At 39.5% G+C, this 26865-nt stretch overlaps 1 protein-coding gene across 2 annotated transcripts in view; it reads right to left on the bottom strand.

Annotated features, from left to right (window-relative positions):
• LOC105475838 (AVL9 cell migration associated) overlaps positions 1-26865 on the bottom strand; it is a 102098-nt gene that overhangs the window by 16490 nt on the left and 58743 nt on the right. The window contains exons 3-11 of one of the 2 annotated variants that reach the window (XM_011731384.2): positions 26767-26852; positions 22601-22672; positions 20030-20119; positions 19169-19235; positions 17669-17709; positions 16841-16879; positions 13523-13592; positions 12682-13217; positions 1697-1831 (exon numbers count right to left, since the gene is read on the bottom strand). In XM_011731384.2, coding sequence (XP_011729686.2) covers positions 1697-1831; positions 12682-13217; positions 13523-13592; positions 16841-16879; positions 17669-17709; positions 19169-19235; positions 20030-20119; positions 22601-22672; positions 26767-26852 — 1136 coding nt within the window. Of the gene's footprint in view, positions 1-1684; positions 1832-12681; positions 13218-13522; positions 13593-16840; positions 16880-17668; positions 17710-19168; positions 19236-20029; positions 20120-22600; positions 22673-26766; positions 26853-26865 lie in introns of both variants that reach the window. The other variant, XM_011731383.2, reaches the window with a different exon arrangement.

The raw sequence follows: 26865 nt of genomic DNA, 5'->3' as shown, positions 1-26865 counted from the left end.
AATACATGTAACTTACAGGTTAGTTTTGAAGTATAATAATAAAAGAAATTCCTATGAACCCACCAACCAACTACAGAACTAGAATGTAACCAATAATGTTGAAGCAGCTCCATGGTTCTCCCATCCATATCCTCCTGTCTTGGAAAATGTATATACTCTTTCTTCTTCAAATTTGGGATTATAATAAATACATCTTTGAATCCTGAACTTTCATTATATTATAACCATTCGCCCAAGAAACATGTTTTCATATGTTCTGTCAGAAACTACAAAAACCTTAGTGTGGCTGAATTTTTTTTTTTTTTTTGAGACGGAGTTTCACTCCATCGCCTAAGCTGGAGTGCAGTGGCACAATCTTGGCTCTCTGCAAACTCTGCTGCCCAGGTTCAAGTGATTTTCCTGCCTCAGCCTCCCGAGTAGCTGCAGCTGGGATTATAGGCGCCTGCCACCATGCCCAGCTAATTTTTGTATTTTTAGTAGAGACGGAGTTTCACCATGTTGGCCAGGCTGGTCTTAAACTCCTGACCTCATGATCCACCCACCTCAGCCTCCCAAAGTGCTGGGATTACAGACTTGAGCCACTGCACCTGGCCATTTATTTATTTATTTATTTAGAGACAGGGTCTCACTCTGTCACCTAGGCTGGAGTGCAGTGGTGCGATCTTGGCTCACTGCAGCCTCCACCTTCAAGGTTCAAACGATTCTCCTGCCCTCCCGAGTAGCTGAGGCTACAGGCACACACCACCATGTCTGTCTGGCTAATTTTTTGGTATTTTTAGTAGACACAGGGTTTCACCATGTTGGCCAGGGTGGTCTTGAACTCCTGACTGCAGGTGATCCACCCACCTCGGCCTCCCAAAGTGCTGGGATTACATGTGTGAGCCACTGCGCCGAGCCTTATGAAATTTTTCAAAAATTATTTCAGGCTGGGCGTGGTGGCTTACGCCTGTAATCCTAGCACTTAGGGAGGCTGAGGTGGGTGAATCACCTGAGGTCAGGAGTTCAAGACCAACCTGGCCAACATGGTGAAACCCAATCTCTACTAAAAATAGAAAAAATTAGCAAAGCATGGTGGCGGGCACCTGTAATCCAACCTACTTGGGAGGCTGAGGTAGAAGAATTGCTTGAACCCAGGAGGCAGAGGTTGCATGGAGCTGAGATCGCGCCATTGCACTCCAGCCTGGGCAACAAGAACAAAACTGTGTCTCAAAATAACAAAAAAAGAGGAAAAAAAGAGATTATTTTAGTTGTAAAATAAATGATTTAAATTTTTTATATATTGATGTCAAATATTTATTCCTAGCTTCCTTCTTGGTATCAAGAGCATTCTAAATAGGCTAGAAGGACTGAAATTACTTAAACAACACACACATGTTAAAAATCGTGAGGTAGTGGTAGGCCCAGTTGCCCAGGTTGGAATCCTGGTTTACCCGTTTACTGGCTGTTTGATATTGTACAAATCACTTCATCTCTCTGTTCCTTAGCCTCTGCAGGTATAAAATGTGGAGAGTACAGTTCTATTGACTGTTTTTATGAGAATTAGACCAGTTAATACATATAAAATACTTAGAATACATGGCATGCAGTATGCAGTTACTATCATTACTAGTGTTGTTACTATATATTCATAATTGTAGTTAAGAAAGGAAAACTGGGATGAGCAGGGCCAAATACACACACTCACACATAAACGTACTTCCACAATGGCATCACTGAGGTGTTTCTGTTGTCGAAAAAGGATGTTAGTAGCTCCAGCAACAAACCCCCGAACGGTGACATCGGAGAGAAGATGATGCTGCTGCAATGCCATGTAAGGCAAACACAGATATCCCTATGAATTAGAACAGTAATAGAAAATATCAGAAAAGTAAAAGGTTACCCTTCTCTTTAAACTTAGAGGGCTAACAGTAGGAAAAGAAACTTCCATTCTTTCTTGCCCTGTCTGTAAGTCAGCTAATCTTTGACTCAATAAAATAATATTCCAGGGGAACTTCAAGTCTTGACTACAGTAATTCCAGTTAATGATTAGCTAATTGTCTCCATGAATGGTCAAATCTTGGCAAGGTGGTTTAATATGAAGGTTGTCTTTCTTGATCACTTTGTTCTCATTCAATTTAAAAGCCTCTACAGTAACTAATGAATTGAACCTTTTCATTTAGGAAATGAAACATTAAGCCTGTTAATAAGTACGTTTTTTAGTAGAAGGCTGTTAAAAATTTAAAATACATGCATCTGCACATAACCACCGAAGCACTATTAGGAGAACAGCAAGGTACTGCATAGCATTTGTTATACTGTACTATGTTACAAATCATGCAAAAAGATTTCAAGGTATTTGCTACTAAATATCTAAAGCAAAAATGACACTGGCAGTATTTGTGTATTTAATTAATTTCCATTTGAATTTTATTTGAAAACAGCACTGCTCCAAAAATTGCAGTGGAATTGCTAAACTGCAGCAGGCGTCTAAGTCTACAAAAAATCCGGCGTACTTCCTGACAGTGCAGGTGCTAACACTGGAATGCTTCACTGAAGGAAGATACGCAACTTCTGCTGGAAGATTCTAAATCAGAATAGGTTTTCAACAAGTGGCATGACTTGTACATACAGCCAGGAACACAGACTCACTGAGCCCCTGAACTTGTTTTCAGCCTCAAGTTCTGTAAGATTTTTTTTACATCTCATCACTTTTTAAAACACAGAATTACGTCATCTGGACAATGTTGTGTTTACATCATGAGACAAATCTCTCTGAAGACAGGGGATAGCCCCTTTGCAACTTGATATTCTTTATGGCAACTAGGAGAGTGCTTTGTGTGTAACTTCACAGGTCTAGTAATTTGGTTATATTCTTACTCTTGAAAATGTCTTTTGTTGCTTGATCAGACCCTAACTAACAGAAGCAGCGAAAATAAATCCATGCCTTTGCATTAGAGATGCTCAGTATAGAGGTTCTCAACCCAGGGTCCTCATTCAGAATCAGTATTATATTTCATAATAATAACAAAACTAAAAAGTGTGTTTTAAAAAAATAAGGTTAAGGTCGGGCGCGGTGGCTCAAGCCTGTAATCCCAGCACTTTGGGAGGCCGAGGCGGGCGGATCACAAGGTCAGGAGATGGAGACCACAGTGAAACCCCGTCTCTACTAAAAATACAAAAAATTAGCCGGGCGCGGTGGCGGGCGCCTGTAGTCCCAGCTACTCGGGAGGCTGAGGCAGGAGAATGGCGGGAACCCGGGAGGCGGAGCTTGCAGTGAGCCGAGATCGCGCCACTGCACTCCAGCCTGGGCAACAGCGTGAGACTCCGTCTCAAAAAAAAAAAAAAAAAAAAAAAAAAAAAAAAAAAATAAGGTTAAAGCTTTTAAAAAATGTTTAAAAATCCTTTAAAAATTTCTAAATATATATGCCTTTTGGCCCAGTATTCTGCTTGTAATTTATCCTACAGTATCCTACAAATACTATATCATGTGTGATATTATATTTATGAAAATAAATGCAATATCAAAAAACTCAAATCCAAACTGTTCATGAATAGGGGACTAATAAATGTTCATCCATACAATGAACCTGCAGCCATTAAAAGCGATGATGTTCGTCTCCAAAGAATATTATGGGCTGGACGTGGTGGCTCATGCCTGTAATCCCAGCACTTTGGGAGGCTGAGGCAGGCAGATCACTTGAGGTCAGGAGTTCGAGACCAGCCTGGCCAACATGCTGAAACCCTGTCTCTACTAAAAATTCAAAAATTAGCCAGGCATGGTGGTGGGCACCTGTAATCCCAGTTACTTGGGAGTCTGAGGCAGGAGAATCGCTTAAACCCAGGAGGTGGAGGTTGCAGTGAGCCAAGATAGCACCATTGTACTCCAGCCTGGGCGACAGAGTAAGACTCCATCTCAAAATAAAATAATAATAAAAAAAGAATATGATGTAACAAAAGAATAAGCGAGCTGGGCATGATGACTCACACCTGTAATCCTAGCACTTTGGGAGGCCAGAGTGGGAGGACTGCTTGAGCCCAGGAGTTCGAGAATGGCCGGGCAGCATAGTAAGACACTGTCTCTAGAAAAAATAAAAATGAAATTTAAAAAAGGGCCGGGTGCGATGGCTCACACCTGTAATCCCAGCACTTTGGGAGGCTGAAGAGGACAGATCATCTGAGGTCAGGAATTTGAGACCAGCCTGACCAACATGGTGAAATCCTGTCTCTACTAAAAATATAAAAATGAGCTGGGCGTGGTGGTGGGTGCCTGTAATCCCAACTACTCAAGAGGCTGAGGCAGGAGAATCGCTTGAAAAGACCAGGAGGTGGAGGCTGCAGTGAGCTGAGATCATACCACGGCACTCCAGCCTGGGTGACAAGAGCAAAACTGTGTCAAAATAATTAATTAATTAATTAATTAATTAATTAAAAAATAAAGGGCAAAAATGGGCACATTCTGCTGCCATTTGTAAAAAGGGAGGGGAAATATGCATTTGTTTCTGCATAGAATACCCCCAGAAGGAAAGATAAGACAGTGACAATGTTGGCTGCCACTGGAGAGGGCTGCTAGATAGCAGGGGATGGAATGGAAGGGAGACTTTTTATTAGCGATGCTTTGGAATCTTTCAAATATTGAACTATGTGGAAGCATTACATATTTATAAAAGTATTTAAAATAGTTCAAAATAGCTTTAAAATTGTAGCATTACTTGCTGGGTGTGGTGGCTCATGTCTGTAATCCCAGCACTTTGGGAGGCCAAGGGGGACAGACTGCTTGAGCTCAGGAGTTTGAGACCAGCCTGAGCAACACGGTGAAACTCCATTTCTACCAATGACACAAAAATTAGCTGGGTATGGTGGCCCGCATCTGTGGTCCCAGCTACTCAGGAGACTGAGTTGGGAGGATCCCTTGAGCCTAGGAGGTCAAGGCTACAGTGAGCTGAGATCACACCACTGCTCTCCAGCCTGGGTGAAAAGCAAAACTCTGTCTCAAAAATAAACAAAGTTACAAATAAAATGAAGCTTAAGGGAATTCCAAATTAAGTCATCTTTTGGGGGAGGCAATTGTGTGTTTTTTTTAAAGAGTACCAGATACAATAAAAGCCAAACAAAGAAATGGCTACTGCTCTTTAATAAAGTTTTAAAACGCAGCACCTATCCTCCTACATAATGAAATAATATGAAATAATCTTCCCTATCTCTCAAACACTAAAAGTAATTTCTTTTTTTTTTTTTTTTTTTGAGATGGAGTCTCGCTGTGTCCCCCAGGCTGGAGTGCACTGGCGAGATCTCGGGTCACTGCAAGCTCCGCCTCCCGTGTTCACGCCATTCTCCTGCCTCAGTCTCCCGAGTAGCTGGGACTACAGGTGCCCACCACCACGCCTGGCTAATTTTTTTTGTTGTTGTTGTATTTTTAGTAGAGACAGGGTTTCACCATATTAGCCAGGATGGTCTCGATCTCCTGACCTTGTGATCCACCGGCCTCAGCCTCCCAAAGTGTTGAGATTACAGGCGTGAGCCACCGCGCCTGGCCAAAAGTCACATTTATTTGGCTACAGGTTGAGGTAACTTTTTAAAAAATTAAAATTGAAAACAATTCTATTTTTATTCTCGACCCCCAGTGCTTCATTTGACTAGCCTTAAACATTATTATTTTGGCTGGGTGTGGTAGCTCACACCTGTAGTCCCAGCTACTTGGAAGGCTAAGGCGGGCAAACTGCTTGAGCTCAGGAGTTCAAGACCAGCCTGAACAATATGATGAAACCCCATCTCTACAAAAAATTAGCTGGGCATGGTGGCAAGCGCCTGTGGTCCCAGCTACTTGGGAGGCTGCAGTGGGAGGATCGCTTGAGCACGGGAGGTGGAGGTTACAGTGAGCCGAGATTGCACCACTGTATTCCAGGCTGGGCAAGAGTGGTGAGACCGTCTCCAAAAAAAAAAAAAAAAAAAAAAAGATTAAAAAAAATAATAATTATTTGTTAAGATGAGGTCTTGGTCTTTTGCCCAGGCAGGAGTGCAGTGGCATGACCATGGATCACTGCAGTCTTGACCTCCTGGGCTCAAGTGATCCTCCCACCTCAGCCTTCCAAGTAGCTGGGACTACTGGCACATGCCCCCACACCTGGCTAATTTCTTTTTTTTTTTTTTTTGGAGTGCAGTGGCAGGATCTCGGCTCACTGTAACCTTCGCCTCTTGGGTTCAAGCGATTCTCCTGCCTCAGCAGCCTGAGTAGCTGGGAATACAGGTGCGTGCCACCATGCCCAGCTAATTTTTGTATTTTTAGTAGAGATGGGGTTTCACCATGTTGGCCCGAATGGTCTTGATCTCTTGACTTCAGGTGATCCACCTGCCTGGGCCTCCCAAAGTGCTGGGATTACAGGCATGAGCCACCGCACCTGGCCCCAGCTAATCTTTTAATTTTTACTTAGTAGAGTTGAGGTCTCACTATGTTGCTCAGGCTGGTCTCAAATTCCTGAGCTCAAGTGATTCTTCTGCCTTGGCTGTTTCAAAGTTTTTTAATCGACAATAATTGCATTGAGGTAATTTCTTTCTTTCTTTCTTTCTTTTTTTTTTTTTGAGACAGAGTTTCGCTCTTGTTGCCCAGGCTGGAGTGCAATGGCGTGATCTCCACTCATCGCAACCTTTGCCTCCCAGATTCAAGCGATTCTCCTGCCTCAGTCTCCCGAGTAGCTGGGATTTCAGGCATGCACCGCCACACCCAGCTAATTTTGATTTTTAGTAGAGACGGGGTTTCTCCATGTTGGTCAGGCTGGTCTTGAACTCCCGATCTCAGGTGATCCGCCCACCTTGGCCTCTCAAAATGCTGGGATTACAGGCCTGAGCCACCGAGCCTGGTCGCATTGAGGTTATTTCTAAATAGAGTTCCATTATAGTGACTCAACTAATTTTACTGAATAATGGCAAAAATCTCATAACTAGAAGAGGGAGAAAGCTGATGCGTGAGATTAAGGCAGGTGAGAGTCCGAGCTCCAAGGGCTCCAGTCGTTTCTGGCCAGTCCTCCATTAACTACTTTGCTCCAAAGTGCAGCCAATTCCAGAACACTTTCAGTAACAAGATGGGAAGACTTAAAATCAGGGAAGAAGGGAAGAAAAGCCCTCAGGATTGTCTTTTCACATCAGAAAATAGCTACTGTATCTTCCTCTTTATCTTTTTTTCCACTTCCCTCCTTCCCCTTCAATGTTTCTCTGGTTAGAATGTGATGGAGCAGCAGAGCATAAATACTACACAGGCCCAAATCATCCTCTAATTTCCTACTTCTCCTTCAGTGTCCCAGTTACCTTCCCATCACCCTATGGGAAGCCTACCCCACAGCTGCCTCCAGCCCCACCTCTTCTTCCTTAGCACCCATTTCTTCTCTACACTTCCTGAATCAGCTCTCAGGAAAGGTGCAAATATATTTTAGAAGCTAGTATCCACAGCATTTACATAGTAAGCCTCCTCTCTGAAACTGACATGAAAGGCATCAACCTCAGGCAAGTTCATGTACCAGAGAGAGGACTAGAAAGTCGGGGAACTGGAGACTTCTGGAAATAATTGTTTTATTGTGTAGAAATTTGTTTCCATTTATTTATATGATAACTACTCTACTTCAGCAATATTCCCCAGGCACCCAGGCATCTCTCCAGCTATTTCTAAAATTACTTTTCAAAATGTTTTGCTAACCTAATTCATTCTGTACAAGGATTTTAAGATCTTCAAGAGAAAAAAGCCTAAAGACAATTTGGTTTTAAGAATATTTCATATTCCAAAGTTACTGACATGAAAAAGTCAGCATTGCCATTTAAAACTGTGATTAAAGAAATTAGATTTTCATCCAAACACTCAAAAAACATAAAACCAAAAAGACAAATATTTTATAGGGACGTTAGTAAGCCCATCATATATTTAATACTGATACTGTATACGGCACACAAATCTAATACTCCGCTAAACATGCTTTATTGACAAGATGCAAAATACATCTTTAAATTGCTTTGTCAGCAACCTGACAAAACCAAAATCCCTCTCCAGTTAATTTCTCTCTTGATATCTTCACAATAGTAAAAATTAGAGGGCAGGTGGGTGAAACAGCAAAGTCAGGGCTCCGAAAGGTATAGGAAGTCATAACACAGCTCAGAACGCCCACAATTTGTGGCTACTTGCTTTACCAGTAGTCTGAGAAACCCAAGTTTTCTCCCCAAGTTCTTAAATTCCAGTTTTAAGAAACTGCATTGGTTTAATCGTGGAATCAGTTAAGATAATTTCAGAATCCCAAGCAAGTTACAAAATGAACAAAGATGGCATTCTCTATTAACTATTCACCAACAATGACTCTGGGCAAGTACATTTTTGCAAAGTTGGGTAAATCCAGAAATAATTTATCAAATAATATAGGAGAGGAAATAAATACATTGTTCAAGCCAACATTACCCATCTTTCTTTTCCACATAAAGTTTTACTTCATAAATACCAGACAGTATTCAGGGAAAAACAGAATACTTTGTTCTAGTAACTGAAAAGGTGGTACATCTGCCTTTCATGGTAGACTGCAAGATCACAGATGACAAGAATTCAGAATCTAGTATGGTGTCTGGCTCATGGAAGGGCAATAAATACAGTTGGTTCTCCACATCCATGGGTTCCACATACCAGATTCAACCGACCTTGGATTAAAAATATTGAGAAAAATAATAATACAAAATTAACCCTAGCATAGTAACTATTCACATAGCATTTACATTGCATTAGGTATTATAAATAATCTAGAGGTGATTTAAAGGATACGGGAGAGGCTGGGCACAGTGGCTCATGCCTGTAATCCCAGCACTTTGGGAGGCCAAGGTGGGCAGATCACCTGAGATCAGGAGTCTGAGACCAGCCTGGTCAACATAGTGAAACCCTGTCTCTACTAAAAATACAAAAATCAGCTGGGCATAGTGATGGGCGCCTGTAGTCCCAGCTACTCGGGAGGCTGAGGCAGAAGAATCGCTTCAACCTGGGAGGTGGAGGTTGCAGTGAGCTGAGATCATGCCACTGCACTCCAGCCTGGGGGACAGAGCAAGACTTTGTCTCAAAAAAAAAAAAAAAAAGAAAAACCATACGTGGGAAGATGTACACAGGTCATATGCAAACATTATGCCACTCTATGTAAGTGACTTGAACATTCTCGAATTTTGGTATGGGGTAAGTTCCTGGAACTAATCCCCCATGAATAATGAGGGATAACTGTACTTGTAGAATAAGAAATTTAAAAAAATTTTTTTTCTGCTCTACTTTGAAAATTCACAAATAGCAATAAAAGTTTTTCTGCAAAGGATGAAAAAAACATCCAAACAAGGTAGCTTCCAGAATATGTCTCAGCATCAGTGTAACTTTGTTTATTTTTATATAGAGACAGGGTCTTACTCTAAACTCTGAAGCTCAGACTGGAGTGCAGTGGCACAGTCATGGCTCACAGCAGCCTCAAAGTCCTGGGTTCAAGAGATCCTCTTGCCTCAGCCTCCCAAGTAGCTGTGACTATAGTCATATGCCACCGTGTCCAGATAATTTATTTTACTTTTTCGTAGAGATGAGGTCTTGCTTTGTTGCACAGGCTGGTTTCTAGATTCTGGTTTCAAGCAATCCTCCCTGCCTCGGCCTCCCAAAGTGCTGGGATTACAGGTGTGAGACACTATGTCCAGTCCAGTGTAACTTTTGACCCAGTGAAGTTGACTGCTTCATCTTAATGCATTACTGACATTAAGAAATGATATCCTGAGAAGACTGTGAATTAAAGATTCAATTTGATTTACTATATTGTGTTTAAGTCATTAAAAAATTCAAATACATTCTGGCTTTTATAAAAAGATTAAAAAAGTGTTAGAACAATTAGCCAAAACACTGTTATATTCAAATGAAGTTTACTAATATAAGTACACTTAATAAGTGTATGTATTAAGTATACTTAGTAAATATATATGTATACTTATTTATTAGTTATAACTTTCCTCACTTGTAAGTGATATAAGTTAGACATCTAAGCTTTTCTCTTTTAAAATTGTAGTATTTTGATATATATAGGCAACTCTTTTTATTGTACTTCATTTTATTGTGCTTTTTCTAAACTGAAGGTTTATGGCAACCCTGCAACCATCATCTAGTTTTCCAACAGCCTGTGCTCACTTCCCTGCCTCTGTCACATTTTGGTAATTCTCACAATATCTCACACATTTTCCTTATTATTGTGTTTCTTACGCTGATCTGTGATCCATGATCTTTGATGTTACTATTGTCATTGTTTTGAGGTGACATGAACCACACCCACATAGACAGCAAATTTAATAAATGCTGTGTGTGTTCTGACTTCTCCACTGACTGGCCATTCCTGTCTCTTCCCCTCTCCTCAGACCTCCCTATCCCCTGAGATGCAGCAATATTTAAATTAGGCCAATTAACAACCCTACAATGGCCTCTAAGTGTTTAAGTAAAAGGAAAAGTCTCACATCTTATTTGAAATCAAAAGCTAAAAATGATTAAGTTTAGTAAAGAAGGCAAGTCGAAAGCTGAGACAGAAATCTATGCCTCTTGCACCAGTTAGCCAAGTTGTCAATGCAAAAGAAAAGTTTTTGAAGGAAATTAAAAGTGCTACTAAAAGTGTGTGTGTTTTTTTTTTTTTAACCAGTGAACACACAAATGATAAGAAAGTGAAACAACAGCCTTATTGCTGATATGCAGAAAGTTTGATTGAGTGGTCTGGATAGAAGATCAAACCAAAGAGAACATTCCCTTAAGCCAAAGCCTAATCTACAGCAAGGCCTTAATTCTCCTCAATTATATGAAAGCCGAGAGAGGTGAGGAGATGCAGAAGTATGAAGCCAGCAGAGTTAGCTCACCATGTTTAAGAAGCCGTCTCTATAACATAAAAGTGCAAGGTGAAACAGCAAGTGCTGATGGAGAAGCTATAGCAAGTTATTCAGAAGATCTAGCTAAGGTCATTGATGATTTTGAATACAACAGATTTTCAATAAAGACAAAACAGCTTTCTACTGGAAGAAGATGCCATCTAGGACTTTTGTAGGTAGGGAAGAAGTCAATGCCTGGCTTCAAAGCTTCAAAGGACAAGGTGACTCTTACTGGGGGCTAATGCAGCTGGTGACTTTAAGTTGAAGCCAATGATCATTTACCATTCCCCAAATCCTAGGGCCCTTCAGAGTTATGCTAAATCTGCTGCCTGTGCTCTAGAATGGAACAACAAAGCCTGGATGATAGCACATCTCTTTATGGCATGGTTTACTGTATATTTAAGGCCACTGTTGAGACCTACTACACAGAAGAAAATAAAAAAAGATTCCTTTCAAAATATTACTGCTCATTGACAATGCACCTGGTCATCTAAGGGCTCTAATGAAGATGTACAAGGAGATTAATGTTTTCTTCATGCTTATGAACACAACATTCATTTTGGAGCCCATGGATCAAGGAGTCATTTTAATTTTCAAATCTTATTATTTAAGAAACACATTTCATAAGGCTATAGCTGCCATGGATAGTGATTCCTTTGATGGATCTGGGCAAAGTAAATTGAAAGTCTTCCGGAAAAGATTTGTTACTCTAGATGCCATTAAGAACATTTGTGATTCACAGGAAGAGGTCAAAATATCAATATTAACAGGAGTTTGGAAGAAGTTGATACCACTCTCATGAATAACTTTGAGGGGTTCAAGACCTTGGGGGAGATTTGGTGGAAACAGCAAGAAAATTAGAATTAGAAGTGGAATCTGAAAATATGACTGAATTGCTGCAATCTGCTGATCAACTTGAACGGATGAGGAGCTGCTGCTTAGGGATAAGGAGAGTGGTTTCTTGTGATGGAGTCTGCTGCTAGTGAAGAAGATGTGGTGAATGTTGTTGAAATGACAACAAAGGATTTTTATTCATTTATATTTAAGGATTTTTATTCATTTATATTTAAATAAATTTAAAATTAATGATTTAATAATTGTATTTCACTTTATTGTGCTTTTAACATAATTATTAAGTTTTATTCACTTTGTTATGTTTTAAAAATAATTATTAAATTTTAAATAATAAACATTTACTATTTAAAAAATAATAGAGTCTCCCTCTGTCGCCCAGTCTGGAGTGCAGTGGCGTAATCACAGCTCACTTTAGCCTCAACCTCCAGGGCTCAACCGAGCCTGCTAACCTCAGCCTCCCAAGTAGCTGGGACCATAGGTGTGAGTTACCACATCTGTCTAATCAAACTCCTGGCCTCAAGTGATCCTCCGGCCTCAGCCTCTCAAAGTTTTGGAAACAAAAAAATTCCTGAGACTCGTTTTATTACAGTGTTCTGTAACTGAACCATAGTATCTCCGAGGTGTGCCTGTATTTATTGAGCGCAATCAAGGCTGTCTGAACTTCCTTAATTCTTTTTTTAAGGAGAAACCTGAATAATTAAAAATAGACCCAAGAGACTGATTGTGAATATGACTCATATCTACTAAGTTGCAAAACATTTACCAATCAAAATCCCCTATATACTTCCCTATAGACTTATACTATGGTCACAGATGCCACAGTACTATACATCTGGTATATATTTTACAGTTTTCAAGGAAAATTTTCTATCTGAAAATGCGTTGAATACCAAAAGTTCAAAAGTTAAACTCTAAAAGGATTTTTCAAATTCTTTAAGGAATTCGGTAAAAAATATTGCACTTTACCTTTGTGAAGATGGCCAGGGGCATGCCATACTGATCCTCTTCCAAACCTGAAATGAGCCCTGGTATCAGGACTACCTGTCCCGTATTAGCTTGAGGTTGTACAGTAATTGGAAGACTTTCTGAGGGGACAGAGTCCTTTGGAAACAAATTTGTCTGGTCTGATCCCAGCTGTTCCCTTTCTTTCAAGTTGGGGTCCTCTAAGACACTAGGATCCAAAGTTTCCCAGTCACTTTCTGAAGAATCTGGAGATGGGCGAGATGGAGGTTTCAAATATTGATTGTTATCATTGTGTTCCTGCCCTTTGCTGCTGTCTTCCACTTGGAACAAAGACTCTTCAGTCTTCATGGCAGCATCTTCTCCATGGTTTCCTGCCATGACTTTCCTGACAGTTCCCAAGTTGGTATGTGAAACATCAGAAGTGGATGCAGAATTAAAATCATCTGCACATGGGTTACTTTCCTGAAGTCCACCATCTTCAGACATACTCTTCCGGGGTCTATACTGAGAACAGTCACTGAGACCATGTTCAATCATGCCTAAAATATGCAATATTAAAGAACAGCTTGGCTTATAATAATATGGAAGAACCTAAGAGCTATATATTTTATTAGTAGACTCTCCTATAAAATTTAATAAGCTATGCTTTTACACATTTTAATTAAAAACAAAAAGAACAGAAAGAAACCCAGACAAAAGAGAGAAACCTATTTCCAAAAAGCAAATGTCATATTAAAATAGAAAGGATAACCCTAATGAATTTATCTTTGAAACGTTATTTCTAAAAGTTTAGGTTCCAGTACAAGTTAAACAAAAGAAAGAGTAGATACTGCTGTTTTCTTACCTGGAAAAAGGGATAACACAGTCATCAGTGCACCCACCAATTTATTCACTGGAGAAATATAAAAAAGAACCTGGAATGGAGTCAATCAAAATCAAATTAGAAAACCCATGAAGCCATCCATAATGATAACAAATAAAAGAGAGGGAAAAATTATTTATATAAGAGTAATAGCTGGCTGGGTGCAGTGGCTCATGCCTGTAATCCCAGCACTTTGGGAGGCTGGGGTGGGTGGATCACAAGGTCAGGAGATCGAGACCATCCTGGCCAACAGGGTGAAACCCCATCTCTACTAAAATACAAAAACTTAGCCGGGGATGGTGGTGCACGCCTGTGGTCCCAGCTAGTTGGGAGGCTGGGGCAGGAGAATCACTTAAACCCAGAAGGCAGAGTTGCAGTGAGCCGAGATCACGCCACTGCACTCCAGCCTGGCTAGACAGTGAGACTCTGTCTTATAAAAATAAAAATAAAAAATAAAAAAATAACAGCTGCCAGGCGTGGTAGCTGGCTCATACCCGTAATCCCAGCTCTTTGGGAGGCCAAGGCGGGCAGATGACAAGGTCAGGAGATTGAGACCAGCCTGACCAACATGCTGAAACCCTGCCTCTACTAAAAATACAAAAATTAGCCAGGCATGGTAGTGCGCACCTGTAATCTCAGCTACTCAGGAGGCTGAGGCAGGAGAATTGCTTGAACCCGGGAGGTGGAGGTTACAGTGAGCCGAGATCGCACCACTGCACTCCAGCCTGGGTGACAGAGCTATACCCTGTCTCAAAAAATAAAAAGGAATTCAAAGTGTTCTGTGGCTGGATGGTGATGATGGCTGCATAACATGAATATACTTAATACCACTGAATTGTATACCTTAAAATGGTTACAATGATAAATTGTATGTTACATATATTTTGTTACAATTTTAGAAATTAAATAAAAATTTTTGAAACAACACACTAGTATGTTGGGTTAATTTAAAAAAAAAAAAACTATCTTTTTTTCTGTTTGAAGGAATACTCATTCATTCATTCATTTATTTATTTTGAGATGAAGTCTCGCTCTGTCACCCAGGCTAGAGTGCAGTGGTGCGATCTTGGCTCACTGCAACCTCTGCCTCCCGGGTTCAAGCAATTCTCCTGCCTCAGCCTCCCGAGTAGCTGGGACTACAGGCATCTGCCACCATGCCTGGCTAATTTTTGTATTTTTAGCAGAGATGGGGTTTCACCATGTTGGCCAGGCTGTTCTCAAACTCCTGACCTCAAGTGATCTGCCCACCTTAGTCTCCCAAAGTGCTGAGATTACAGGCGTGAGCCACCATGCCCAGCCTGAAGGAATATATATTTCTTACAGAAAAATAGGATACAGAAAAAAATTTCCTTTAAAAAAATAACCTATGTTCTTGCCAAACTAGGCTGATACCTTTACTTCCAGTCCCTTTTCAATTAATATATATTCATTTATAAAATTGGGATCATGGGCTTGATATGTTGTAGACAAACTTTTCTCACTTAACATGCCATGAAAATCTTTAAAACAATAAAAATATCTTAGTATCTTTTTTATTGTCTGAAATTATATACAACATACAAGATAAACTAATAGTTATTCACTTATAATTTATTATTCTGTGACAGACTCTCTTAGAGCTTTGTGTCCAGTTCAGATTAATTTTGGAAAACAGATCTCTAAAAGGAGAATTACTCGGTCAAAGGAATATTTTTAAAGTAGTGAACTAAAGTGGATATTGTGCATGGTCGACTCCCCAATATTCTTTCCACCCCTACTCCTCTAGGCACAGTAATACGGTATATAAAACTGGCCCAGATCCAAGGATGGCTCCTGATTAGTCTAAACCAAAGGCTGGTGAACTTTTTATATAGTTCACCCTTATACCTATAAAAGGTCAGATAAATATTTTTGCTTGGTGGGCCATATGGTCTGTCACAACTACTCAACTCTGCCACCACAGTGTGAAAGCAGCCATAAACAGCAAGTGAAAGCAGCCATAAACAGCAAGTAAATAAATGGGTCTGATTTCCAATAAAATTTTATGTATAACAATAGCTGGTAGGTCAGATTTGGCCTTGGGACTAAGGCAATCATGGCAAACCCATCCTTTTGTATTAGGGAGTGGTCAGGAACCCAAGTTTAAGCCAATCAGGGCAAGCATGTATTTGGCCACAGGAGTAGCCACATGTGTGGCCTGTAATAGGCCCAAACAAATTGAAGGAAAGAATTATTATTTTTTTAATTGTTATTTTTTGAGACAGTGGCTGTATTCCCAGGCTGGAGTGCAGTGGCACGATCTCAGCTCCCTGTAATCTCCACCTCCTAGGCTCAAGCTATCCTCCTAACTCAGCCTCCCAAGTAGCTGGGACTACAGGCACATGCCACCACACCCAGCTAAGTTTTGTATATTTTGTAGAGATGGGGTTTCTTTCACCATGTATACCAGGCTGGTCTCAAACTCCTGAGCACAAGTGATCCTCCTGCTTCAGCCTCCCAAAGTACTAGCATTACAGGTGTGAGCCACTGTGCCCAGTCAAAAATTCTTATTAGATTGTTTAGGAGGAGGTATTATTTCTGCCGGCAGTTATGATTGAGGAAGCAAATAACCCAATTACTGTCAGCAGTTCCCTATACTACCAGGGAAACTAAGCTCTGGAACAAGCTAGCACTGTGTACTGTAGAGCAAAGAGATGGAAAAAAACCTAGGCACTTAATTACACTATGGAGCCACTGAGTCACACAACCCTGAAATCTAAAGTGAGCCAACAACACGTCCTTTTTATTTAAAGTCAGTTTAAAATTGAGTTTTCTGTTACCTCCAGAAAAGCTGCATGAATTTATATTTCTTTTTTTTTTTTTGAGTCGGAGTCTCGCTCTGTAGCCCAGGCTGGAGTGCAGTGGCCGGATCTCAGCTCACTGCAAGCTCCGCCTCCCGGGTTCACGCCATTCTCCTACCTCAGCCTCCCGAGTAGCTGGGACTACAGGCGCCCGCCACCTCGCCCGGCTAGTTTTTTTTTGTATTTTTTAGTAGAGACGGGGTTTCACCGTGTTAGCCAGGATGGCCTCGATCTCCTGACCTCGTGATCCACCTGTCTCGGCCTCCCAAAGTGCTGGGATTACGGGCTTGAGCCACCGCGCCCAGCCCCGAATTTATATTTCTATGGCAGAGAACAAGAAAATGTGCTTCAGCTCACCACAATGATAGGCAAAAAGTATCTTAATACTTTATCATTAGTTTCAATTTTATGAAATAATGTAAAAAAAAAAGTCAATAAAAGTTAAATACTGCATCTTTCCTTTCATCCCTTAGGATCATACCTTTTTTTCAAGAAGAATTAGCTTAAATAGGATTAAGACCTGCAAAAGGGGAAAAAAAAAATGTTGTATTGAAATGAGAAACTGAAGTCTGTAATTCATCTTTTCCCCTCCTAAAACATAACCATAATCATTAATACTAAATACAGCACTTTAAAAAGTACATGAAAAATTATGAACTTATACTGAGAAGTGAAACATTACCTGTGTACTCTTAAATGTGAGAATCACTTAAATCTCTAACTGAAATGATTTTTTCTTGAAGGGGTGGTACCATCTTTGATTGAAGTATCTGTAAGCTCTTTAAAGGGGACCCTGCTCTTTAAATAAATAATTTACTTCTGGATGTCCAGAGTGTTCACAAAGCAGGTGCTCAGTAAATGTTTGTTAAATGGATAATCTGTGTTTATATCCTAGTCAACATCTGCTTTAATAATAAACATCAGAAGGTATAGGGATGTATATGTTTTACTGAAAAATGCTCCATTCTCAGGGCAACATATAAAATATTCTGCAAGATCAAACCATGTTTCTTTCCACTCTAATCTCATGATAGATGAAATTGCAAAAACAATAGAAAAAATTACCCTATCCTACAAAGAAGTAAACAGTATTTGTGCTCTTTTGAATTTCTATAATACAAGGACTACCAATACTTTTAATTTTGTATAGTTATAAGGCCAAGCACATCTTAGAAGAACTAAAGCATGGTATGCCACAATCTGCATTCAATTTAGCACACTGAATTTGGCAGTTAAATGTGCACGCTAAGAACAGTGTTGGCCATTTTAGTACTGTACATCATAAATTTATTTAAATAAGGTACTATACCTTGTGTCGAAAATGAAGGACAAGATCTCGAGGTGACAGACCTACAATGTTAATAAAAAAGCTAAACTGTGGCTACAATGTAATGTTTTTACTGAAGAAAGGTTATTTTCCCCTTAACGGAAAGAAAGATTAAAAACAAAGGCAGGAATATGCAAATATTCAAATATTTATGTAATGTTTGATTAGGTACACATATACTCATATACAGTGCTGTTCAGTACAACTTTCTGCAAGGATGAAAATATTTTAAACCTGTCTTGTCCAATACAGTAATCACATGCGGCTACTGAGCAATTGAAATGTGGCATGAGTAACTGAGACAAACTGACTTAAGTTTTATTAAAATTTTATTAATTTTAATCTAAATATAGACAGCTATAGGTGGCTAGTAGCTACTGTTTTGGACAGTGCAGGTCTAACACATTTCCCCATTCTACAAACATAAACTATACAAGTTTAGAAATGATATAGCTTATATTATAGTGGCAATCAATGATTAAACAAGGTTTTTGGTCATGGCACTTCATACGCTGTTATTTCTGAAACAGTCTTTTCTATCATCTGCCTGAAACAACACAGTACAAGAGAAAATAATTTAGAGAAAACATGTTCTCAGAATAGGACCTCATATTATGCAGAACAATAGTTTGCATTACACAGAGGATTGCAATCGTAAACTGCAGTTGGCAACTGCATGCTGAAATTGGAATTGAGTGAGCATAAACCACTATGTGATTAAAAAGTTTTAATCACAAAATGGATATTTATTGAGTTGCCCATTGAATACCTTGGCTACCAATGGATATTCTGGGTTGTCAAGATAGTATAAATTAAACACAAATCCCTAACCCGAAGAATCTTAGAACAGGAAAGAGCTGAGCATCTTTTTGCTTCATCTGTTACGACAGGGAATTAAGCTAGTCAGCATTAATGCAAGGAAAAGAAAAAACAATAAAAAACTTCCATTACTATCCTAAAAGGTAGAAATTCCAGCCTGGGCACCATAGGGACACCTTGTCTCTACAAAACAAAACAAAACACAACAAAACCCAAAACAAACAAAAAAATGACTAGCTGGGAGTGGTGGCATGCACCTGTGGTCCCAGCTACTCAGGAGGCTGTGGCAGGAGAATTGCTTGAGCCCAGGAGGTCAAGGCTGCAGTAAGCCATGATCACACCACTGCACTCCAGCCTGGGTGAGAAAATGCTGTCCATTTTCATTGATAATTGAGGTAGTTTGTCTCAAAAAAAAAAAAAAAAACGCAGAAATTTACCTTGATTTACCTTGTACATTAACAGTTGTAAATCTGGTATGTTCTAATACTCTTCTCAGCATAAACACTGGCTAAGAAGATACTTAAGGAAGAAACAGCATCAAATGTTGAAGAATTTAGATCCCATATAGAGATGTAATTCTAATGAAAGTTTTACATGCAACTCACTTTGCTAAACAAATAGAAATGAAGGAATCTCTTTTAACTTGTAAGTCAGTTAACTTACCAAGATATACTTGGGATCCTTCTAATGAAGCACCTCCCAAGGAACTATTCATATGTTCATAAAGTTCCTATAAAATATAGATTGAACTTAGCACATTTTACTATCATTTTAGATCTGAATTAGAAATATATTGATCAGAAAAAATAGTTGGTTTCTTAATTGAGGCAGTTTGTTCTGCTAGGCGCTAAATTTAAAAACAAGCCTCTCTGCAACCTTGCCAGTTCTCATTTCTTCTCTTCTGGATATGAGCAGTATCAGAAGAGATGTGGGCAGTGAGTATGAAAAACTACTCAGGGTATTCCTTTCTCCCTCTACATTTTAAAGCATGTCTCATTCACATAGTGATATGAATTCCTAGTGTAAATTCCCTCTGCCCCTTGCTAAGTCCCTAGCTGTCCTATTCCCACCAGAATCCATGAGAGATCCATATTCTTTACATGAATGGTGGCATTGAGGAAAACATACTATCCATTTTCGATAAAGTAATCATGTGGTTTTTCTGGTCTATGTATTGGGAGCTAGGAACCAGAAACCTGATATATAAAAATACTGTGCAGTTTATTAGTAAGATAAGCAAATTTATAGAAGCAATGCCATAGCAAAAGGGCTATTATCCACTAAGAGAAACATTACTGTTAGTTATAGTTATTTGTAGTCATTATTTCCCCCCCCCAAAAAAAACGGTTGGTTAAATTTAGTATTTGGGCAGATTCCTAGTCTTTCAGTGTTTTGATGCAAATGTGTTTTCACATTAGAATGTCTTTCTTAAGGTAATAATTATCCTTCACAGTATTAATGACAATATTTACTTGATTCATGAGCATATCTTCAGCCAAACACTATAGAGGGGTATAAAGTTACCTTTAGAATGGAAATTTGGGAAAAATCCTTCTCTTCAAAATATGCATGTGTAATGAGTTGAAGTTTTGCTTGAAGTAAACCATACAAAGGCTTAAAGGAAAACAGAGAAATTACCATTGATTGATAATAATTGGTTGATAACAGTAAAATTGGTTGATAATAGTAAAAGAAACAGAACCCCACAACTTTTTAATTTGAAGAGAACAGGGAGAAAAAAGTTAGTAACTATCAACTTTAGTGCGTATTATTCATAGTTGAAAGCTGTGAAGTCATCTGTTCTTTGGCTGCAAGTGAAAAGTACCTGAAACACAGTACAGTGCTTAAGAGTGTGGGCTCAGACTTGCTGGGCCTGGTTCCATCACTCAGCTCTGGGGAATCTAACCTCTCCACCTCTGCTTGCTGATGTGAACATGGGCATATGAAAACAGTACCTCTTACTTGACTGTTTTAAGGATTAAATACCAGGTAAAAGCACTTGGTAAGAAGTATCTGACACACAGAAAAAATCCAAACATTAGCTATTACTATTATATGATTTAAAACATATTCTAATTCTGCACACTGTTTTGCTAGCCTGTAGTGACATTTATTCATCCTTATAACAGTCTGTTTTTAAATCTATTTGAACATTCATGATTACATTTAAGTTCATTTCCCTTTTTTGTCCTCTGTGGAGGCTCACTCCTCTGGGAGTGGTGGCATGCACCTGTGGTCCCAGCTACTCAGGAGGCTGTGGCAGAAGACAAACAACTAGTTTGTGTCCTTTATCATAATATTGTTTTATACATTTGAGCAAAGTTATCCCTTAATCCTTATTTCTCTATTTAGGATCTTCTTCTACCATTTTCATCTTTTTATTTGTAATGTTCTTTTCTAGATGTTTTCTCATTTCTATGTCCATTTCAGGATGCAATGACCAATGATGTATATATACTCTAATTAATTAAAAACAAGTAATACTGGAAGAGTCTCTTTTCCAGTATCCCTGTTAATATATCATGATTCCCATCAAAGTATAAAATCATTTTATTTTTATACATAGACTTCAATACATAGACCAGAAAAACCACAACCAGACCTTTGAGTAAGCTACCCTCTTCCCATCTCTTGTGTCTGCTTTAAAAGCAGAGACAGATAAAACTTGATTTTTTTGCCCCAATTTTATCACTTAGTAGTTACATGTCTGTGAGAATTACACATTTTTTCTCTGAGATATGCCTTTATTTATAAAGTGAGAACAGTAACTATGTCTCAATGTTGTTATAAGGATGGAAATGACAATTACATATAACAAGTGTCTGGTACAGAATTAATGCCTGATATATAGGCACTCAATAAATGGCATCTTTTATTATTGTAATCGTCCTTTGAAGAATGATTACTCAGGAAGTCTCTTAACATGTTGCACTTCCTTTAATATCTGGTACTCTTATTCTTCGGTCATCTGGTCCAGTATAAAAAAGCTATTCACTCATGTATATTTTTTCAGGCTACTCTTCTCAAAGCTGTGTACAGGAATCAGATGAATAATTAATCAATTTTCTGACACTGGGGTCTTTTATAACAGCCATTCCTTTTCTTTTCTCTGGTTTTTTTGAGACGGAGTTTCCCTCTGTCACCCACGCTGGAGTGCAGTGGCTGATCTCTGCTCACTGCAACCTCCGCCTCCTGGGTTCAAGCGATTCTCCTGCATCAGCCTCCTGAGTAGCTGAGATTACAGGGGCATGCCATCATGACTGGCTAATTTTTTTTTTTGTATTTTTAATAGAGACGGGGTTTCAGCATGTTGGTCAGGCTGGTCTCGAACTCCTGATCTCATGATCCGCCCACCTCGGCCTCCCAAAGTGCTGGTATTATAGGTGTGAGCCACCACACCTGGCCACAGCCATTCCTTTTCTAGGAGACTATTGTTGCCTTATATGTAAATTACTTCTTGGAAGAAATATTCTTATCCTCCAAATTTTATTTTGGATAAAATAAGATTTTGGCTGGGCACAATGGCTCACGCCTATAATCCCAGCACTTTGGAAGGCTGAGGCAGGTGGGTTGCTTGAGCTCAGGAGTTTGAGACCAGCCTAGGCAAAACGGCAAAACCTCGTCTCTACCAAAAATATAAAAATATTAGCCAGGCATGGTAGTGCATGCCTGTGGTCCCAGCCACTCAGGAGGCTGAGGTGGGAGGATTGCTTGAGCCTGGGAGGCAGAGGTTGCAGTAAGCCAAGGTCATGCCACTGCACTCCAGCCTGGGCAACAGAGTGAAAGACTGTCTCCAAAAAAAAAAAAAAAAGATTTTGGACAAAACCAAAATGGATAAATGAAATATATCAGCTACCTCATTTTGTTTACGTGTCAACTTACTTTCCAATAGCTATAAGATCTCCTTTCTCTTACCCAGTCTTGGGTAGAGGTGTAAATGAAAACTGTTGAAAGGGAAAGAGAATGAGGAGATGCTAGGGCATAAATAATTTTAATATGTCATTTAAATCTCTTCTTATTCTAATAGTGCCTTATCCTTAAAGAAAGATCTGCCACGAAAGTTTAACATAATGAACGAGTTACTTGGTCTCTTACCAGCTTGCTTAGAACACAGACACTTTTCTGAACAGTCTCTCTGGTGATATCTGCTTGCCTTACTTTCAGTGCCTATTATAAACAAAGAGCAATTTATCAGAATATTTGATAGCAATATTTCAAAAATTATTTTTCAATATAAAAATAGCAATTATATGTAAGAAATTTCTTACATTCAGTTAAACTTAAAAAGTTATTAAGACTCTCAGGAAATACTGAACAAATAAATGTCAGTTTGGCCCTATGTGCCAGAATCTATGGGAGGCACTGGGAATATAATAGTGAAGGGACGATCCCGAATCTTAAGGAATTTATAATCTGATGGAGAATACTTTATGTATAAGTCACCAGGCCCAAATCAACCATTCAATGCAAATCAATCACTGTTGATTCTGGTTATAAATGGTCAGTCCTTTCAGAGACCATTGTTTCTGGTGAGAAGGGGCTAGTTCAAGAGACAACAAAAGGCCAGGAGCAATGGCTCATGCCTGTAATCTCAGCATTTTGGGAGGCTAAGGTGGGTGGGTCACCTGAGGCCAGGAGTTCGAGACCAGCCTGGCCAACATGGTGAAACCCCATCTCTACTAAAAATACAGAAATCAGTCAGGTGTGGTGGCACAAGCCTGTAGTCCCAGCTACTTGGAAAGCCGAGGCAGGAGAATCGCTTGAACCCGGGAGACAGAGGTTGCAGTGAGCTGAAATTGTGCTACTGCACTACAGCCTGGGCGACAGAGTGAGACTCTGTCTAAAAAAAAAAAAAAAGGAAAAAGAGATGACAAAAACAGCTTGTTCTCCAGAGATGGAAGAACTGTCAGTAATTTTGTTAAGTTAGTTGTGCCATGTTGCCTGGAAACTTATATTGGCACCCAGCACCAAACACAAGCACATAACTTATTTCTCAGTGATTGTGAGGATGACTATATGAGATTTCTACAGTCCTCTACTAGTAGAGAGCAAATCTTGATTTGATTAACCTCAGGCAAGGCTGCAAGGGAAGAAAGACTTCCTCCTCTAGTGTACTGCCTGACACCTTCTTGGATCTGTCCTGAGGACCAAGGGGCCCCCATGTTTTCAACTGATGACTGATGAACAGGCTTTAAATTAGCTGTGGAGTTGAATCCTTCCTCCTGATTGGATTCATCCACTGTCTCATCTTCATTAAAAAGGAGTAAAGTCTTTCTTCCAGGCTCAAGGTCCCTCCAATAACTGGTTTATCTGTCTGCTTCTATTGTCTATTATCTATTGAGAAGGATAGCAATCACTGGAAAAATGGACAACTCTAATGTACTCCTGAGTGGGTCAGAACCAGGGAGTGTGGCGACAGGCAGTATTTAAAGGCTATGCAGAGCATGAGGGCTGTTAAAACAGCACTGAGGGATAAGACCCACTTGGGAGAAATAATTTTACTAGTGCTTACATGACATATGGGTAATAAAAGGTATTAAAAGGAGCAAATTTCCAAGAACAGGCAGCAGCTCAATTCATCTCACATGTAAATATGTAAAGGTAATAGTGTTAACAGTGAAATAGCAAAAGAACATAACTAACTGCATTTTTTAGGCAGCGTTTCCTTGTTCCTGCACATAGAAAAGGATAATTTTAGAGTACCGATATGCAAAAATTGCAATCATGCATGTTTTAAAACCAACTCTGGGATTTAAAAGGTATGTAAACAACTAACTATGTTTTGTTAAAGACTTACAGGAGCATTGTGGCCTGACCAATGATAAAGAAGTATCCAACCTCCTTGGACCCTTGCTGGTACCCAGATGTCTGTGTGTCACCTCATGACACCAACTTCCTCTTCTTCCCCATATCCCTCTCCCATAAAAATCCTCCAGACAGACTGAAAAATTTAAGATGCTACTTTAGAATGCTAGCTCACCATCTAGCTGGCTTTCCAAATAAATCTGCTTTTCCTCCCAGCAACTCTCTTCTCTCCTGTTTTTTGAGCGGCGTGCAGCCAAACCTGGGTTCGATTACAATAGTATATGAAAACATCAACTGCTCAAAGCTGTCAGTTGAACTCTTACTCTCAGGTTTCTTTTATCTTTTTTTAAAAAATTTATTACTTATTATTTTTTTGAGATGGAGTCTCGCTCTGCTGCCAGGCTGGAGTGCGGTGGCGCCATCTCAGCTCACCGCAGCCTCCGCCCTCCTGGGTTCAAACAATTCTTCTGCCTCAGCCTCCCAAGTAGCTGGGACTACAGGTGTGCGCCGCCATGCCCAGCTAATTTTTTTGTATTCTTAGTAGAGATAGGGTTTCACCATGTTAGCCAGGATGGTCTTGATCTCCTGACTTCGTGATCCACCCGCCTTGGCCTCCCAAAGTGCTGGGATTACAGGTGTAAGCCACCAGGCCCAGCCTCTTTTATCTTTATTTTCTCAGCTTCGTTGAGGTATAACTGACAAAAATTGTACACATTTAAGGTGTATGCTATTATTTGACATAATATCTTTAGCGTTAGATTCCGTTATTCATGATATAACACGGATGTTCTAGGTTCCAGGCCCTGTGCTTAGAGGGTTATTTCATGGTAGTTACCTACTTTGGGTATCCTGGAATTTACACCTGTAGTTTACATTTAAGTGGGTCAGAGGAAAAACAGACACACAGTCTATGAGTCTAGCTGATGGCTACACAGGTACTCAGTGTGCTATGTTTTCAATTTATCTGCATGGTTGAAATTTCCATCATAACAAGTTATGCATGTTTGAAATTTCCATCATAACAAGTTAGAAAAAGATTTACTAATTGTTCACCCGAGGAAGCTTTTAAAACTTTTAATTGTCCAGGCTCAAATCCCAGAGATTCTAATTCAGTCACTAGGAGGAAAGGCTAGGTACAGATATTTACACACACACACACACAAAAGTCTCTAGGTAATTCTGATTAAAAATCATTGTTTTAGAGCAGTGGTTGTGAATCTTGACTACGTAGAAAATCACCTGGGGAGCTTTTAAAACATTCCCACCTGCCATGTCTAGATCATTAAATCAGAATCTTTTGGGGTGGGGGAAGACCCACTTATCCTAGCTTTTAAAGCTCTCCAGGTGATTGCAATGTGCAGCTGAGAATGAGAACCACTCACTACTTTAGAGTATTATTGACCTTTTGAAAGAGCTTTTTACTCATTAAGATTATCCCCACCGCAAAAAAACAGTGCTACACATAAGCAAATCATGAAAGGTGGGGCCACCATCTTGGCTTATTTGAATTTATTAATTAGAGCTATTATAGTAAGTCAGGCATTAAGCTAGCAGGTACTTAAGAATAATCAAGGCTGGGCACAGTGGCTCAGCCTGTAGAGGCTGAGGAGGGCAGATCACTTGAACTCAGGGGTTCGAGACCAACCTGGGCATCGTGGCGAAACCCTGTCTCCATAAAAAACACAAAAATTAGCTGGGCATGGTGGCACAAACCTGTATCCCAGCTACTTGGGAATCTGAGCTGGGAGGAGGGCTTGAGCTTGGGGTCAAGGCTGCAGTGAGCCAAGATTGTGCCACTGCACTCCAGCCTAGGCAACAGAGTGAGACTCTTCCTGAGAAAAAAAAAAAAAAAGAGAAAAGAAAAAAAAAGAAATCTTAGAGATAATTAAGACAACTTATGAGTAGTTGGGAGCCCCTCTAAGCATGTCCCACTACTTCTGAAATGCTGCTTAAAAAAAGGCAAGACACAGTGGTGCACACCTGTAGTCCCAGCTACTCAGCAGGCTGAGGCAGGAGGATCCCTAGAGCCTACGAGTTTAAAACCAGCCTGGGCAAAATAGCAAGGTCCTGTCTTTAAAAAAATAAAAAAAACTAAAAAACACACAAGCATTACCACTCAATTTTTCTAAGTTATATGCCAAACACTAGAAACAGAAAATTCAAAGACATCTTGAAATGTAAGTACAGTATTTAAAAGACAAATGGATAATTTATGTATTACTATCTAAAAACAATGTACAAAATATTATGATACAAATATAAGCATAGCCACCAATGTCAACTTAATAAAATGTTTCTGTGAATAAACTGGTACTAGTGAAAAAACAGCTACCAATTATATTCAAAAATCTAAAACAACATTACAGGCACCACTGAAAAATAAAGACTGTGTTTCTCTAAGTGTCCAACATCTAAGAAAGGACTTTGGAGTTGTTTTTCATTATTAACTATCATACCTTGGCTTCAATTTGTCGATAGCAAGAGATACCAAATACTGTGGCTCCATTTCCATTTCTGGGTGGCAAGTGAAAAAACACCGTATCTAAGAGATACAT

The sequence above is a fragment of the Macaca nemestrina genome, chromosome 4, assembly GCF_043159975.1.
Source record: "Macaca nemestrina isolate mMacNem1 chromosome 4, mMacNem.hap1, whole genome shotgun sequence".
Classification (NCBI taxonomy): Eukaryota; Metazoa; Chordata; class Mammalia; order Primates; family Cercopithecidae; genus Macaca; species Macaca nemestrina.
The sequence above is the reverse complement of the archived record's forward strand: the minus strand, read 5'-3'. Positions and strand labels throughout refer to the sequence as shown.